General features: G+C 48.6%; 1 protein-coding gene across 1 annotated transcript in view; it reads left to right on the top strand.

Annotated features, from left to right (window-relative positions):
- slit1a (slit homolog 1a (Drosophila)) overlaps nt 1-18,368 on the top strand; it is a 145,032-nt gene that overhangs the window by 90,621 nt on the left and 36,043 nt on the right. Inside the window, exons 10-15 of the mRNA XM_038992182.1 lie at nt 8,905-8,976; nt 12,368-12,391; nt 13,258-13,335; nt 13,429-13,500; nt 13,702-13,845; nt 15,129-15,292. Of these exons, the coding sequence (XP_038848110.1) occupies nt 8,905-8,976; nt 12,368-12,391; nt 13,258-13,335; nt 13,429-13,500; nt 13,702-13,845; nt 15,129-15,292 (554 nt within the window). The remainder of the gene's footprint in view (nt 1-8,904; nt 8,977-12,367; nt 12,392-13,257; nt 13,336-13,428; nt 13,501-13,701; nt 13,846-15,128; nt 15,293-18,368) is intronic.

Raw genomic sequence — 18,368 nt, 5'->3', positions numbered from 1 at the left:
ACCCTAAGTCCCTAACCATAGTGGGTGGCGTGTGTGTGTGTAAATCTACTCTGGTCAGCAGGCAGTAACAGAATTCAACAGCATTAAAAGTATGTGGGATTTATCCTGTTCACTCCAATCACACTCTGAGCCAGACTCTACAGTCTAAAGCTGTCTACTCTGCTTATCTAGCCAGGTTTAAAATCATATTTTATCAAACTAGACGCACTATTACAGCATGCAGCTGGACTTGTGAACAGGAGTGGCTTTGTTATTCGAAATGTTCTTGAAATTATGCGCATGTGGCTCTTTTACTATTTTAAATATGTGGCTCTGAAACACTGATAATATCCCTGGAAGTTTTTGAAATAAGGCTGAAACTGATAATATCCATGGAAGTGTTTTGAAATAAGGCTGAAACTGATCATACCCCTGGAAGTGTTTTGAAATAAGGCTGAAACTGATAATATCCCTGGAAGTGTTTTGAAATAAGGCTGAAACTGATAATATCCCTGGAAGTGTTTTGAAATAAGGCTGAAACTGATAATATCCCTGGAAGTGTTTTGAAATAAGGCTGAAACTGATAATATCCCTGGAAGTGTTTTGAAATAAGGCTGAAACTGATAATATCCCTGGAAGTGTTTTGAAATAAGGCTGAAACTGATAATATCCCTGGAAGTGTTTTGAAATAAGGCTGAAACTGATAATATCCCTGGAAGTGTTTTGAAATAAGGCTGAAACTGATCATATCCCTGGAAGTGTTTTGAAATAAGGCTGAAACTGATAATATCCCTGGAAGTGTTTTGAAATAAGGCTGAAACTGATAATATCCCTGGAAGTGTTTTGAAATAAGGCTGAAACTGATCATATCCATGGAAGTGTTTTGAAGTAAGGCTTAACACTATGGTACTGTCAGAAACGTAAACAGGAAGTACCCGTTGTAAGGACTGTTCAGTGTTAGTCTGACCGATCGGAATCTATGCTTCAAGATTGTTTTGATCACGCGGACTGGGATAGAGTATTTTATTTCAGAGCACTTCTCATCCATTTTTACCTCTCTGGCTGATAAACATGCCAACTCAAGCGACTCAGAGTCAAAAGCTGAACTACCTCATGGTACTCTCAGACCTCCTCTTGAAAATAAATCAAGCCTGAGCCAAGACTAGACAAACTGTCTCGTTAGCTGATTGGCTGCTATTTAGGCAATTGAGAAATAGATCACTGCCTCGGTCAAACAGACCAAATCAAACTACTTCCTTAGCGCTATGACAGACTCAGTTAGTGATCCCTTTGAAAGAAATGGTGGTCATGCTGGTCTTGTCCAGTCAGTTGACTGTTATTCCCACATACAGCCTCCAGTTGCCTCGATGGATGATCAGTCAACTTCACATGACTTGGGAAATGGTAGTCAGGGTATCTTTTTGGCAACTCACAGAAATATAATTTCTTGCTGCCTTAATAGGTATTGACATCAAGAAGTCATTAGGGACCGACAATTTGGACTTGTCTTTGCTTAAGTATACAGTGCCCCTCATGTCAAAATAAAGGTTCAATTAAAATGTCTGGGTTGCCTCTGAGAATAGTATTGACGTATACACTGACTCGTTGACTGAGTTCATCAGGAAGGGCATAGAAGATGTTGTTCCTGTGGTGATGATTAGAACCTATCCAAACCAGAAACCCTGGACAGATGGCAGCATTCACGCAAAACTGAAAGCGCAAACCACCACATTTAACCACGTCAAGGTGACTGGGAACATGGACGAGTACAAACAGTCCAGCTATGCCCTCTGTAAGGCAATCAAACAGGCAAAACGTCAGTACAGAGACAAAGTGGAGTCACAATTCAATGGCTCAGACAAGAGACGTTTGTGACAGGGACTCCAGACAATCACAGATGATAAAGGGAAAACCAGCTACATCACAGACACCGATGCCTTGATCCCGGACAAGCTAAACACCTTCTTTGCCCACCTCGAGGAAAACACAGTGCCACACTCACTTCTGTCATCATGAAGTGCTTTGAGAGGCTAGTTAAGGATCATATCACCTCCACCTTTCCCGACACCCTAGACCCACTTCAATTTGCTGACCGCCCCAACAGATCCACGGATGACGCAATCACCATCGCACTGCACACTGCCCCATCCCATCTGCACAAGAGGAAAACCTATATAAGAATGCTGTTCATCGACTACAGCTCAACATCATAGTTCCTTCCAAGCTCATCACTAAGCTCGGTGCCCTGGGTCTGAAACCCACCCTGTGCAACTGGGTCCTGAACTTCCTTACGGGCCGACCCCAGGTGGTGAAGGTAGGAACCAACTCCTCCGCTACGCTGATCCTCAACACTGGGGCCCCACAAGATTGCGTGCCCAGCCCCCTATTGTACTTCCTGTTCACCCATGACTGTGTGGCGAGCCACGGCCTGTTCACCCCGCTACCATCTAGAAGGCAGAGTGCATCAAAGCTTGGACCAGAGACTGAAAAATGTTTTCTATCTCCAGTCAATCAAACTTTTAAATAGTCACCACTAGCCGGCCACCGCTTTGTACCCTGCCCTGAACTTTAATCAATGTTACTAGCCGGTTTCCCTATGTACATAGTCATTGAACACTGGTCACTTTAATAATGTTTACATACTGTTTTACCCACTTCACATGTATATACTGTATTCTAGTCAAGGCTCATCCTATATAACTACTGCTGTACACCTTTTCTATTCATATATTGTCCATAATGTCTATACACACACCATCATATACATATACTGTATATTTATATTCCACACTGACATTGCTTGTTCTAATATTTCTACATTTCCTAATTTCTTAATGACATTTTTTGTGTTTGCGTGTATTGTTTTGTATTGTTAGGTATTACAACACTGTTGGAGCTAGGAACATAAACATTTCACTACACCTGCGATAACATCTACAAAATATGTGTACGTGACCAATACATTTAGATTTGATTTGATTTACTGGTGGGCCTCATTCCTATCACTCCACCCATTTGGTCCCAAAACCCAAACCCCAACTTCCCCAGCCCTCTCTCTAGACCCATTCATATTTACCAGCTCTAGCCTTCCCCAGCCCTCTCTCTAGACCCATTCATATTTACCAGCTCTAGCCCTTCCCCAGCCCTCTCTCTAGACCCATTCATATTTACCAGCTCTAGCCTTCCCCAGCCCTCTCTCTAGACCCATTCATATTTACCAGCTCTAGCCCTTCCCCAGCCCTCTCTCTAGACCCATTCATATTTACCAGCTCTAGCCTTCCCCAGCCCTCTCTCTAGACCCATTCATATTTACCAGCTCTAGCCCTTCCCCAGCCCTCTCTCTAGACCCATTCATATTTACCAGCTCTAGCCTTCCCCAGCCCTCTCTCTAGACCCATTCATATTTACCAGCTCTAGCCCTTCCCCAGCCCTCTCTCTAGACCCATTCATATTTACCAGCTCTAGCCTTCCCCAGCCCTCTCTCTAGACCCATTCATATTTACCAGCTCTAGCCCTTCCCCAGCCCTCTCTCTAGACCCATTCATATTTACCAGCTCTAGCCTTCCCCAGCCCTCTCTCTAGACCCATTCATATTTACCAGCTCTAGCCCTTCCCCAGCCCTCTCTCTAGACCCATTCATATGTACCAGCTCTAGCCCTTCCCCAGCCCTCTCTCTAGACCCATTCATATGTACCAGCTCTAGCCCTTCCCCAGCCCTCTCTCTAGACCCATTCATATGTACCAGCTCTAGCCTTCCCCAGCCCTCTCTCTAGACCCATTCATATTTACCAGCTCTAGCCTTCCCCAGCCCTCTCTCTAGACCCATTCATATTTACCAGCTCTAGCCTTCCCCAGCCCTCTCTCTAGACCCATTCATATTTACCAGCTCTAGCCCTTCCCCAGCCCTCTCTCTAGACCCATTCATATTTACCAGCTCTAGCCCTATCCCAGTCCAATCCCACAGCCCCTGCCCTGGCCACATCCAGAGCCCCATCCCCCGACAAAGCCACAGCTCCAGGTCCATGCTGCCCCAGCCTTGGCTGTTTATCTGTAGGTCAGTTGACAGCTTTTAAAACTGGGCTTAATGAGACTTAGATGGGTTAGAGGACTGGAACAGAACAGGAGAGAGACAGCTGTCTGCATGCCCTGCCACACCACCACTCAACCACATACACACTGGCAGCCGTGTACACACACGCACACACACAACAGGGTTCAGAGCCCAGTCCTTACTGGCTTCAAGGCCTGTTTCTCCTTAACATCTGAGACTGATTACAGTACATCTGTGACTCTCAGTTTCCACCGTTAGGAAGTGTGTGTGAGTGAGAGAGTTAGAGACAGAGACAGAGAGCAGTGCCACACACACTTTTGTGATCTGTGATGTCTGGAGTCTCCAGCATGTTCCTCTCTCCTCCATGTCTCTCCCTGGTCCTCTCTCCTCCATGTCTCTCCCTGGTCCTCTCTCCTCCATGTCTCTCCCTGTTCCTCTCTCCTCCATGTGTCTCCCTGGTCCTCTCTCCTCCATGTCTCTCCCTGGTCCTCTCTCCTCCATGTCTCCGCCTGTTCCTCTCTCCTCCATGTCTCTCCCTGGTCCTCTCTCCTCCATGTCTCTCCCTGGTCCTCTCTCCTCCATGTCTCTCCCTGGTCCTCTCTCCTCCATGTCTCTCCCTGTTCCTCTCTCCTCCATGTCTCCCCCTGTTCCTCTCTCCTCCATGTCTCTCCCTGGTCCTCTCTCCTCCATGTCTCTCCCTGGTCCTCTCTCCTCCATGTCTCTCCCTGGTCCTCTCTCCTCCATGTCTCTCCCTGTTCCTCTCTCCTCCATGTCTCTCCCTGGTCCTCTCTCCTCCATGTCTCTCCCTGGTCCTCTCTCCTCCATGTCTCTCCCTGTTCCTCTCTCCTCCATGTCTCTCCCTGTTCCTCTCTCCTCCATGTCTCTCCCTGGTCCTCTCTCCTCCATGTCTCTCCCTGGTCCTCTCTCCTCCATGTCTCCCCCTGTTCCTCTCTCCTCCATGTCTCTCCCTGTTCCTCTCTCCTCCATGTCTCTCCCTGGTCCTCTCTCCTCCATGTCTCTCCCTGTTCCTCTCTCCACCATGTCTCTCCCTGGTCCTCTCTCCTCCATGTCTCTCCCTGGTCCTCTCTCCTCCATGTCTCTCCCTGGTCCTCTCTCCTCCATGTCTCTCCCTGGTCCTCTCTCCTCCATGTCTCTCCCTGGTCCTCTCTCCTCCATGTCTCTCCCTGTTCCTCTCTCCTCCATGTCTCCCCCTGTTCCTCTCTCCTCCATGTCTCTCCCTGGTCCTCTCTCCTCCATGTCTCTCCCTGGTCCTCTCTCCTCCATGTCTCTCCCTGGTCCTCTCTCCTCCATGTCTCTCCCTGTTCCTCTCTCCTCCATGTCTCTCCCTGGTCCTCTCTCCTCCATGTCTCTCCCTGGTCCTCTCTCCTCCATGTCTCTCCCTGTTCCTCTCTCCTCCATGTCTCTCCCTGTTCCTCTCTCCTCCATGTCTCTCCCTGGTCCTCTCTCCTCCATGTCTCTCCCTGGTCCTCTCTCCTCCATGTCTCCCCCTGTTCCTCTCTCCTCCATGTCTCTCCCTGTTCCTCTCTCCTCCATGTCTCTCCCTGGTCCTCTCTCCTCCATGTCTCTCCCTGTTCCTCTCTCCACCATGTCTCTCCCTGGTCCTCTCTCCTCCATGTCTCTCCCTGGTCCTCTCTCCTCCATGTCTCTCCCTGGTCCTCTCTCCTCCATGTCTCTCCCTGGTCCTCTCTCCTCCATGTCTCTCCCTGTTCCTCTCTCCTCCATGTCTCTCCCTGGTCCTCTCTCCTCCATGTCTCTCCCTGGTCCTCTCTCCTCCATGTCTCTCCCTGTTCCTCTCTCCTCCATGTCTCTCCCTGGTCCTCTCTCCTCCATGTCTCTCCCTGGTCCTCTCTCCTCCATGTCTCTCCCTGGTCCTCTCTCCTCCATTTCTCTCCCTGTTCCTCTCTCCTCCATGTCTCTCCCTGTTCCTCTCTCCTCCATGTCTCTCCCTGGTCCTCTCTCCTCCATTTCTCTCCCTGTTCCTCTCTCCTCCATGTCTCTCCCTGTTCCTCTCTCCTCCATGTCTCTCCCTGTTCCTCTCTCCTCCATGTCTCTCCCTGGTCCTCTCTCCTCCATTTCTCTCCCTGTTCCTCTCTCCTCCATGTCTCTCCCTGTTCCTCTCTCCTCCATGTCTCTCCATGTTCCTCTCTCCTCCATGTCTCTCCCTGGTCCTCTCTCCACCATGTCTCTCCCTGGTCCTCTCTCCTCCATGTCTCTCCCTGTTCCTCTCTCCTCCATGTCTCTCCCTGGTCCTCTCTCCTCCATTTCTCTCCCTGTTCCTCTCTCCTCCATGTCTCTCCCTGTTCCTCTCTCCTCCATGTCTCTCCCTGGTCCTCTCTCCTCCATTTCTCTCCCTGTTCCTCTCTCCTCCATGTCTCTCCCTGTTCCTCTCTCCTCCGTGTCTCTCCCTGTTCCTCTCTCCTCCATGTCTCTCCCTGGTCCTCTCTCCTCCATTTCTCTCCCTGTTCCTCTCTCCTCCATGTCTCTCCCTGGTCCTCTCTCCTCCATGTCTCTCCCTGGTCCTCTCTCCTCCATGTCTCTCCCTGGTCCTCTCTCCTCCATTTCTCTCCCTGTTTCTCTCTCCTCCATGTCTCTCCCTGTTCCTCTCTCCTCCATGTCTCTCCCTGGTCCTCTCTCCTCCATTTCTCTCCCTGTTCCTCTCTCCTCCATGTCTCTCCCTGTTCCTCTCTCCTCCATGTCTCTCCCTGTTCCTCTCTCCTCCATGTCTCTCCCTGGTCCTCTCTCCTCCATTTCTCTCCCTGTTCCTCTCTCCTCCATGTCTCTCCCTGTTCCTCTCTCCTCCATGTCTCTCCATGTTCCTCTCTCCTCCATGTCTCTCCCTGGTCCTCTCTCCACCATGTCTCTCCCTGGTCCTCTCTCCTCCATGTCTCTCCCTGTTCCTCTCTCCTCCATGTCTCTCCCTGGTCCTCTCTCCTCCATTTCTCTCCCTGTTCCTCTCTCCTCCATGTCTCTCCCTGTTCCTCTCTCCTCCATGTCTCTCCCTGGTCCTCTCTCCTCCATTTCTCTCCCTGTTCCTCTCTCCTCCATGTCTCTCCCTGTTCCTCTCTCCTCCATGTCTCTCCCTGTTCCTCTCTCCTCCATGTCTCTCCCTGGTCCTCTCTCCTCCATGTCTCTCCCTGGTCCTCTCTCCTCCATTTCTCTCCCTGTTCCTCTCTCCTCCATGTCTCTCCCTGTTCCTCTCTCCTCCATGTCTCTCCCTGGTCCTCTCTCCTCCATTTCTCTCCCTGTTCCTCTCTCCTCCATGTCTCTCCCTGGTCCTCTCTCCTCCATGTCTCTCCCTGGTCCTCTCTCCTCCATGTCTCTCCCTGGTCCTCTCTCCTCCATTTCTCTCCCTGTTCCTCTCTCCTCCATGTCTCTCCCTGTTCCTCTCTCCTCCATGTCTCTCCCTGGTCCTCTCTCCTCCATTTCTCTCCCTGTTCCTCTCTCCTCCATGTCTCTCCCTGTTCCTCTCTCCTCCATGTCTCTCCCTGTTCCTCTCTCCTCCATGTCTCTCCCTGGTCCTCTCTCCTCCATTTCTCTCCCTGTTCCTCTCTCCTCCATGTCTCTCCCTGTTCCTCTCTCCTCCATGTCTCTCCATGTTCCTCTCTCCTCCATGTCTCTCCCTGGTCCTCTCTCCACCATGTCTCTCCCTGGTCCTCTCTCCTCCATGTCTCTCCCTGTTCCTCTCTCCTCCATGTCTCTCCCTGGTCCTCTCTCCTCCATTTCTCTCCCTGTTCCTCTCTCCTCCATGTCTCTCCCTGTTCCTCTCTCCTCCATGTCTCTCCCTGGTCCTCTCTCCTCCATTTCTCTCCCTGTTCCTCTCTCCTCCATGTCTCTCCCTGTTCCTCTCTCCTCCATGTCTCTCCCTGTTCCTCTCTCCTCCATGTCTCTCCCTGGTCCTCTCTCCTCCATTTCTCTCCCTGTTCCTCTCTCCTCCATGTCTCTCCCTGTTCCTCTCTCCTCCATGTCTCTCCATGTTCCTCTCTCCTCCATGTCTCTCCCTGGCCCTCTCTCCTCCATGTCTCTCCCTGGTCCTCTCTCCTCCATGTCTCTCCCTGTGCCTCTCTCCTCCATGTCTCTCCCTGGTCCTCTCTCCTCCATGTCTCTCCCTGTGCCTCTCTCCTCCATGTCTCTCCCTGGTCCTCTCTCCTCCATGTCTCTCCCTGGTCCTCTCTCCTCCATGTCTCTCCCTGTTCCTCTCTCCTCCATGTCTCTCCCTGTTCCTCTCTCCTCCATGTCTCTCCATGTTCCTCTCTCCTCCATGTCTCTCCCTGTTCCTCTCTCCTCCATGTCTCTCCCTGTTCCTCTCTCCTCCATGTCTCACCCTGTGCCTCTCTCCTCCATGTCTCTCCCTGGTCCTCTCTCCTCCATGTCTCTCCCTGGTCCTCTCTCCTCCATGTCTCTCCCTGTTCCTCTCTCCTCCATGTCTCTCCCTGTTCCTCTCTCCTCCATGTCTCTCCATGTTCCTCTCTCCTCCATGTCTCTCCCTGGTCCTCTCTCCTCCATGTCTCTCCCTGGTCCTCTCTCCTCCATGTCTCTCCCTGGTCCTCTCTCCTCCAGACCTGTTTATTTTTCCAGAGGAGATGTTATGACTCACACACAGGACAGGAAGAGATCTATATTAATGAACCAGGGGAGGGAAAGACACACGCAGATGCACGTGCACGCACACAGAGACACACACACACATACACACAGCAGGGATTAAGATAGTTGGCAACAGCTGACCAATTACCATGTGTCGGCAGTGATGTATGACTACTCTGCTTTGTTTCTATAGTGGACTCTGTTGTTGGTTTATGACCTGATGGTATCTATACCCCTCTTTCCCCCATCTTTCCCCCTTTCCTCTCTAGTCGTCTGGAGCAGAATGGGATCAAGTCAGTTCCTCCTGGAACCTTCTCTCCATACAAGAAGCTGCGCAGGATGTAAGTATATACGCTGCTCTATAGGGCTGAAGTACACTAAGTACACTTCCTCTAGGGCTGAAGTACACTAAGTACACTTCCTCTAGGGCTGAAGTACACTAAGTACACTTCCTCTAGGGCTGAAGTACACTAAGTACACTTCCTCTAGGGCTGAAGTACACTAAGTACACTTCCTCTAGGGCTGAAGTACACTAAGTACACTTCCTCTAGGGCTGAAGTACACTAAGTACACTTCCTCTGGGGCTGAAGTACACTAAGTACACTTCCTCTAGGGCTGAAGTACACTAAGTACACTTCCTCTAGGGCTGAAGTACACGAAGTACACTTCCTCTAGGGCTGAAGTACACTAAGTACACTTCCTCTAGGGCTGAAGTACACTAAGTACACTTCCTCTAGGGCTGAAGTACACTAAGTACACTTCATCTAGGGCTGAAGTACACTAAGTACACTTCCTCTAGGGCTGAAGTACACTAAGTACACTTCCTCTAGGGCTGAAGTACACGAAGTACACTTCCTCTGGGGCTGAAGTACACTAAGTACACTTCCTCTAGGGCTGAAGTACACGAAGTACACTTCCTCTAGGGCTGAAGTACACTAAGTACACTTCCTCTAGGGCTGAAGTACACTAAGTACACTTCCTCTAGGGCTGAAGTACACTAAGTACACTTCCTCTAGGGCTGAAGTACACTAAGTACACTTCCTCTAGGGCTGAAGTACACTAAGTACACTTCCTCTAGGGCTGAAGTACACTAAGTACACTTCCTCTGGGGCTGAAGTACACTAAGTACACTTCCTCTAGGGCTGAAGTACACTAAGTACACTTCCTCTAGGGCTGAAGTACACTAAGTACACTTCCTCTAGGGCTGAAGTACACTAAGTACACTTCCTCTCGGGCTGAAGTACACTAAGTACACTTCCTCTAGGGCTGAAGTACACTAAGTACACTTCCTCTAAGGCTGAAGTACACTAAGTACACTTCCTCTAGGGCTGAAGTACACTAAGTACACTTCCTCTAAGGCTGAAGTACACTAAGTACACTTCCTCTGGGGCTGAAGTACACTAAGTACACTTCCTCTAGGGCTGAAGTACACTAAGTACACTTCCTCTAGGGCTGAAGTACACTAAGTACACTTCCTCTAGGGCTGAAGTACACTAAGTACACTTCTCAGTTTCATGTCACAACCCCAAACTACCATGTCCAGACTAAGAGCGGGAAGAGGTACAGGGGTGATGGCTGCAGAAGGCTGCAGAAGGCTACAAGCTGAAACCTCTCCACAGTAATAACACCTCTCATGTTTCAGTGCTACCCGCTGGTATTCTCAGCCTGGTTAGAGTGTCTGACTGCGAAGGCACACTGTAAACTGTGGCAGAGATGATTATGGATATGATGATTATATTATATGATATGGGGGAAATGAAAGAGTGCTGGAATGAAGACTGAGGGTTTGTTCCTCCTCTGTTTCCCTCCCCCTTTCTGCCCTACTTACGGGGGTGGTCCAGTAGTATTTCAGCCTCACCAACTACCCGCCAACCAGCCTACCCTTAAAATACATGGGCTACTGGTCACAACTAGCGAGTGCTGGAATGAAGACGGAGGTTTGATCCTCTCCTCTCTGCCCTACTTATGCCTGCTAGCCATTGTGTCAGACACGAGTTGTATGTGGCAGGGGCTTCTACTCATCACGGATGACAACAAGAAAGCCAGTCACGTCGCAGACACCAACGCCGCCCTACCAGATGAGCTAAACACCTTTTTCTCACGCTTCGAGCATAACAACTCTGAGCTGCCGAGGAGATCCCCTGAGGACAACGAGGGATACATGCCTACGGTCTCCACGGAGGACGCATGTAAGTCATTCAAGCGTGTTAACCCTCACAAGGCTGCCGGTCCAGACGGCATCCCTAGCCGCGCCCTCAGAGCATGTGCAGACCAGCAAGCTGTTGTGTTTTCTGACATTTTCTCTTTAGCTCAGGGCGTTATCCCCACCAGTATCATCCCCATGCCCAAGAAAGGGAAAGTAACTGAACTGAATGATTACCAACCGTAGTACTCACTTCTGTCACTTCCGTCATCGTGAAGTACCTCGAGAGGCTAGTCAAAGACTACATCACCTCCTCCTAAGCCGACACACTCGACCCTCTCCAATTCAACTACCGCCCATTGCAATCGCCATCACACTGCACACTGCCCTCACCCACCTGGACAAATGGAATGTTCATTATCTACAGCTCGGCCTTCAATACCGTAGTGCCCTCTAAGCTCACCACAAAGCTCTGGCCCTGGGACTGAACTCCTCCTTATGCAACTGGGTCCTGGACTTTCTGACAGGCGGTCCCCAGGTGGTGAAGGTAGGCAAAATGATCTCCTCCACACTGATCTTCAATACGGGGACCCCACAAGGGTGTGTCCTTAGTCCCCTCCTGTACTCCCTGTATACCCTCGACTGCGTGGCCTCACATTGTTCCAACTCCATAATCAAGTTCGCAGAGGAGGTAGGCACTCTGACGGTGTGGTGCCAGGTAAACAACCTCTCCCTCAATGTCAGCAAAACAAAGGAGCTGATTGTGGACTTCAGCGACTGTCGTGCCTGTCCCCGAGGGCCCTCACAGTGTTCTACATGAGCACCATCGAGAGCATACGGTCGGGCTGCATCACCGCCTGATACTGCAACTCCCCCGCCGCAGACTGCAAGGCTCTGCAGAGGGTGGTACGCTCAGCCCGAACACACCATTGGGTGCACACTGCCTGCTTCCATCACTCAGACGCAGGCAGTAGAGGAGCAAAAACTGTTATACTGGCCAATAGCTTCTACCCCCAGACCATCAGGCTGCTGAATAGCCACCACTAGTCAGCTATCTGCTCCCCCAGACTTCCTACCCCCCCCTCCCAATTCAATCGCTCATACTCTCAGATATGATAGGGGAGTGAATTAAGAGATTTTCTGCTACTCCTGCATTGTAGTGTTTGTTTTGGCAATACAAGTATGTTGTCTCAATGTTAATAGGAACCGCTCCGGATCTAGAATGAAGCCTGTAGCCTCTAATACAATAGCAATAATAATAATAACACACTCTAATAGGACAGATCACTACAGATCCTTAAAAGATCCTTTAGATATAAAATAGGTGACAGGGCAACCCACTGTGTAAACAAACTAACAGACACACTCTCACCTTGGCCCAGTTTGTATGACCCCATATATGAACTGTGTTGTTCCCCTGGCACATGACAGCAGTGTTTCTGAGATCAGACGCTGTAACCTTTATTTTCCATGAAACATCAGGCTTTTGCAAAAAGACAAATCGCTACTTATTTAACACTTAGTTTAACATTAGCCTCAAATGGGATAATTTCACATCTTAAAGACCACATGACGATTTCACTTTAAAGATTTCCCTTTTCACTGTGCACTCCATTAACACACACACTCTCATACGCGCACGCACGCGCACGCACGCACACTCATACACACGCACGCACGCGCACACACACACACACACACACACACACACACACACACACACACACACACACACACACACACACACACACACACACACACACACACACACACACACACACATACACACACACACACACATACACACACTCAGTGGTTAGCTTGTGGCCAGTGGTCTGTGGATTCTGTTAACAGGCATTTACAGAGACAGCCTGTTCCATATGGACCCCAGCCCTGCACCCCATTAATACACCACATTCATCACACTGTTCTGGATTTTCATTGGCTGGCAGTGTCGTCAACCTACCTCTCCTCAAATATCATCGGCTGCTTTAGGAAGTTCTTGAATGGAAACTTCAATGATATGTTATGGTACAGTACGGACTTAGTTGAGTCCTTGGGGTCAGAGGTTACAGCTACTGTATGACAGTTGGGCAAGGCTAAAGACTAACCTCCAACATTGAATGTCTCTTTAACCCCCCTTCTCTCTCTCTCTCTCTCTCTCTCTCTCTCTCTCTCTCTCTCTCTCTCTCTCTCTCTCTCTCTCTCTCTCTCTCTCTCTCTCTCTCTCTCTCTCTCTCTCTCTCTCTCTCTCTCTCTCTCTCTCTCTCTCTCTCTCTCTCTCTCTCTCTCTCTCTCTCTCTCTCTCTCTCTCTCTCTCTCTCTCTCTCTCTCTCTCTCTCTCTCTCTCTCTCTCTCTCTCTCTCTCTCTCTCTCTCTCTCTCTCTCTCTCTCTCTCTCTCTCTCTCTCTCTCTCTCTCTCTCTCTCTCTCTCTCTCTCTCTCTCTCTCTCTCTCTCTCTCTCTCTCTCTCTCTCTCTCTCTAGAGATCTCAGTAATAACCAAATATCAGAAATAGCTCCTGATGCTTTCCAGGGTCTGAGATCCCTCAACTCACTGTGAGTCACTCTGCTTTCACATAAATACAATTTCTTATTGATTGGGCGATTGATTGATTGTTAATTAATATATCAATTGGTTGATATTAACAGAGTCCTATATGGGAATAAGATCACGGAGCTTCCCAAAGGAGTGTTCGACGGACTATATGCCCTGCAACTACTGTAAGTACACAAAATAATGGGGTATACAAACAATAGTAATACTAGTTATTCTCTTATGACACTCATCTTATATTGATGCTTTCCACATCTCCCTTATCTCCTTTCCACTTTCTTTCCCTCCCTTCTTCCCTCCGTCCATCCCCACCCTCTCTCTCGCTCTCTCGCTCTCCCTCTGTCTCTCTTTCTACCTCCCTCTCCCAGGTTGTTGAATGCCAATAAGATCCACTGTGTTCGGGCCAATGCCTTCACAGACCTGCAGAATCTCTCTCTACTGTCTCTGTATGACAACAAGATACAGACTGTGGCCAAGGGCACCTTCGCATCCCTCAGAGCTATACAGACGCTGTGAGTTACACACACAGACACACACACACACACACACACACACACACACACACACACACACACACACACACACACACACACACACACACACACACACACACACACACACACACACACACACACGGGCGCTTACACATACGTGTGCACACACACATACGTGCGCATGCATGCATACACACATTCAAAAACACACACACACACACACACACACACACACACACACACACACACACACACACACGGGCGCTTACACATACGTGTGCACACGCACATACGTGCGCATGCATGCATACACACATACAAAAACACACACACACACACACACACACACACACACACACACACACACACACACACACACACACACACACACACACACACACACACACACACAAGCCAACACATGAATGGAAGCTTGAGGTAAAAAGCAGAGTAAATCCATCATCGTGACAATGACAATTATACACACACACACTCACACACAAACACACACACACCCTCAGGTCATTAAAAATCAAGCCAATACACCCTCCAACCAAGCGAGTGCAGCCTAACAAACACTGTTATCAATACTGACTGCAAACTGAAGTAGGTTTTTGACTGATTGTCTTGGTCAGTTTATGTTTAGCAAGAACAATTGTGTTATGTTGTGTAACACATACAAACAGGTATATGCAGGCACACAAACTCAGACACACAGAAACACACCTGTCAAGTTGATTGATAATGTTGTCGCTAGGCTCATCTGACAACAGTTCTCACCCAGAGACCCATCGACGACAGGGTAGACGGTTCACACACACACACACACACACACACACACACACACACACACACACACACACACACACACACACACACACACACACACACACACACACACACACACACACACACACACACACACACACACACACACACACACACACACACACACACTGGGGGGGCTGTTCCAGTCTATAAGTAGCTTCTTGTTTAACCTGAATTCGGTGAAAAGAAGTACAACTCCTCTACCTTGTCCCTGCACTGTATTCTGACCACTCAAATAAACCACATACCCTAGGCCTCGGTTGCCACCTCATAGATCCTATGCCACACACAATTGCACAGAAGTTCATATTTTAACTGTCACATAGCGAGGGACATCAGAAGTAAAACTTTTGAGAATTGAATGTCTGTACTCTGTATATAGTATTTAATGTTTACAAACTTGTAATTGAGATGGAATTTGCTACCCTCCTTTTCAATTCCTGAGATGTAATTCCCTCCCTCACTATTTCCAGTCACCTGGCCCAGAACCCGTTTATCTGTGACTGTAACCTGAAGTGGCTGGCAGACTACCTGCGCTCCAACCCAATAGAGACCAGCGGTGCCCGCTGTGCCAGCCCCAGACGTTTGGCCAACAAACGCATCGGGCAGATCAAGAGCAAGAAGTTCCGCTGCTCTGGTAGGAGGATCTGTCTGCACCTCTATATGGAAGGCTGTTCTCTCTCTCTCTCTCTCTATCTGGAAGGCTGTTCTCTCTCTCTATCTGGAAGGCTGTTCTCTCTCTATCTGGAAGGCTGTTCTCTCTCTCTCTCTGTCTATCTGGAAGGCTGTTCTCTCTCTATCTGGAAGGCTGTTCTCTCTCTCTCTCTCTCTGTCTATCTAGAAGGCTGTTCTCTCTCTCTATCTGGAAGGCTGTTCTCTCTCTATATGGAAGGCTGTTCTCTCTCTATATGGAAGGCTGTTCTCTCTCTCTCTATATGGAAGGCTGTTCTCTCTCTCTATCTGGAAGGCTGTTCTCTCTCTATATGGAAGGCTGTTCTCTCTCTCTCTCTATCTGGAAGGCTGTTCTCTCTCTCTCTCTCTATCTGGAAGGCTGTTCTCTCTCTATATGGAAGGCTGTTCTCTCTCTCTCTCTGTCTATCTGGAAGGCTGTTCTCTCTATCTGGAAGGCTGTTCTCTCTATATATGGAAGGCTGTTCTCTCTCTCTCTATCTGGAAGGCTGTTCTCTCTCTCTCTCTATCTGGAAGGCTGTTCTCTCTCTCTATCTGGAAGGCTGTTCTCTCTCTATCTGGAAGGCTGTTCTCTCTCTCTCTCTCTGTCTATCTGGAAGGCTGTTCTCTCTCTCTATCTGGAAAGCTGTTCTCTCTCTATCTGGAAGGCTGTTCTCTCTCTCTATCTGGAAGGCTGTTCTCTCTCTCTATTTGGAAGGCTGTTCTCTCTCTATCTGGAAGGCTGTTCTCTCTCTCTCTCTGTCTATCTGGAAGGCTGTTCTCTCTCTCTATCTGGAAGGCTGTTCTCTCTCTCTATCTGGAAGGCTGTTCTCTCTCTCTATCTGGAAGGCTGTTCTCTCTCTATCTGGAAGGCTGTTCTCTCTCTCTATATGGAAGGCTGTTCTCTCCCTCTCTCTGTCTATCTAGAAGGCTGTTCTCTCTCTCTCTATCTGGAAGGCTGTTCTCTCTCTATCTGGAAGGCTGTTCTCTCTCTCTATCTGGAAGGCTGTTCTCTCTCTCTATTTGGAAGGCTGTTCTCTCTCTATCTGGAAGGCTGTTCTCTCTCTCTATCTGGAAAGCTGTTCTCTCTCTATCTGGAAGGCTGTTCTCTCTCTCTATCTGGAAGGATGTTCTCTCTATCTGGAAGGCTGTTCTCTCTCTCTATCTGGAAGGCTGTTCGCTCTCTTTATCTGGAAGGATGTTCTCTCTATCTGGAAGGCTGTTCTCTCTATCTGGAAGGCTGTTCTCTCTCTATCTGGAAGGCTGTTCTCTCTATCTGGAAGGCTGTTCTCTCTATCTGGAAGGATGTTCTCTCTATCTGGAAGGCTGTTCTCTCTCTCTATCTGGAAGGATGTTCTCTCTATCTGGAAGGCTGTTCTCTCTCTCTATTTGGAAGGCTGTTCTCTCTCTATCTGGAAGGCTGTTCTCTCTCTCTATCTGGAAAGCTGTTCTCTCTCTATCTGGAAGGCTGTTCTCTCTCTCTATCTGGAAGGATGTTCTCTCTATCTGGAAGGCTGTTCTCTCTCTCTATCTGGAAGGCTGTTCGCTCTCTTTATCTGGAAGGATGTTCTCTCTATCTGGAAGGCTGTTCTCTCTATCTGGAAGGCTGTTCTCTCTCTATCTGGAAGGCTGTTCTCTCTATCTGGAAGGCTGTTCTCTCTATCTGGAAGGATGTTCTCTCTATCTGGAAGGCTGTTCTCTCTCTATCTGGAAGGATGTTCTCTCTATCTGGAAGGCTGTTCTCTCTCTATCTGGAAGGCTGTTCTCTCTCTATCTGGAAGGCTGTTCTCTCTCTCTATCTGGAAGGCTGTTCTCTCTCTCTGGAAGGCTGTTCTCTCTATCTGGAAGGATGTTCTCTCTATCTGGAAGGCTGTTCTCTCTCTATCTGGAAGGCTGTTCTCTCTCTATCTGGAAGGCTGTTCTCTCTCTATCTGGAAGGCTGTTCTCTCTCTCTCTATCTGGAAGGCTGTTCTCTCTCTCTCTCTCTCTATCTGGAAGGCTGTTCTCTCTCTATCTGGAAGGCTGTTCTCTCTCTATCTGGAAGGCTGTTCTCTCTCTCTCTATCTGGAAGGCTGTTCTCTCTCTATCTGGAAGGCTGTTCTCTCTCTCTATCTGGAAGGCTGTTCTCTCTATCTGGAAGGATGTTCTCTCTATCTGGAAGGCTGTTCTCTCTCTATCTGGAAGGCTGTTCTCTCTCTATCTGGAAGGCTGTTCTCTCTCTATCTGGAAGGCTGTTCTCTCTCTCTCTATCTGGAAGGCTGTTCTCTCTCTCTCTATCTGGAAGGCTGTTCTCTCTCTCTCTCTCTCTCTCTATCTGGAAGGCTGTTCTCTCTATCTCTATCTGGAAGGCTGTTCTCTGTCTCTCTCTCTATCTGGAAGGCTGTTCTCTCTATCTCTATCTGGAAGGCTGTTCTCTGTCTCTCTAGCTACAGTATATCTAAGGCTGTTCTTTGTCTTTCTCCAGTTCTCTCTCTCTCTCTCTCTCTGTATCTATCTGGAAGGCTGTTCTCCATCTCTCTCTCTCTCAATTCAATGTAAGGGCTTTATTGGCATGGTAAACATATGGTAACATTGCCAAGGCAAGTGAAGTAGATAATAAAGTTAAATAAACAATACAAATAAACAGTAAACGTTACACTCACAAAAGTTCCAAAATAATAAAGACATTTCAAATGTCATATTATGTGCAAATAGATAAAGTACAAAAGGTAAAATAAATAAACATAAATATGGGTTACATTTACAATGGTGTTTGTTCTTCACTGGTTGCCCTTTTCTTGTGGCAACAGGTCACAAATATTGCTGCTGTGATGTCACACTGTGGTATTTCACCCAATAGATATGGGAGTTTATCAAAATCAGGTTTGTTTTCAAATTCTTTGTGGATCTGTGTAATCTGAGGGAAGTATGTGTCTCTAATATGGTCATACATTTGGCAGGAGGTTAGGAAGTGCAGCTCAGTTTCAACCTCATTTTGTGGGCAGTGTGCACATAGCCTGTCTTCTCTTGAGAGTAGGTCTGACTACGGCGGCCTTTCTCAATAG

This window comes from Salvelinus namaycush, chromosome 4 (genome assembly GCF_016432855.1).
Source record: "Salvelinus namaycush isolate Seneca chromosome 4, SaNama_1.0, whole genome shotgun sequence".
NCBI lineage: Eukaryota > Metazoa > Chordata > Actinopteri > Salmoniformes > Salmonidae > Salvelinus > Salvelinus namaycush.
This window is presented reverse-complemented; position numbering and strand designations above follow the sequence as displayed.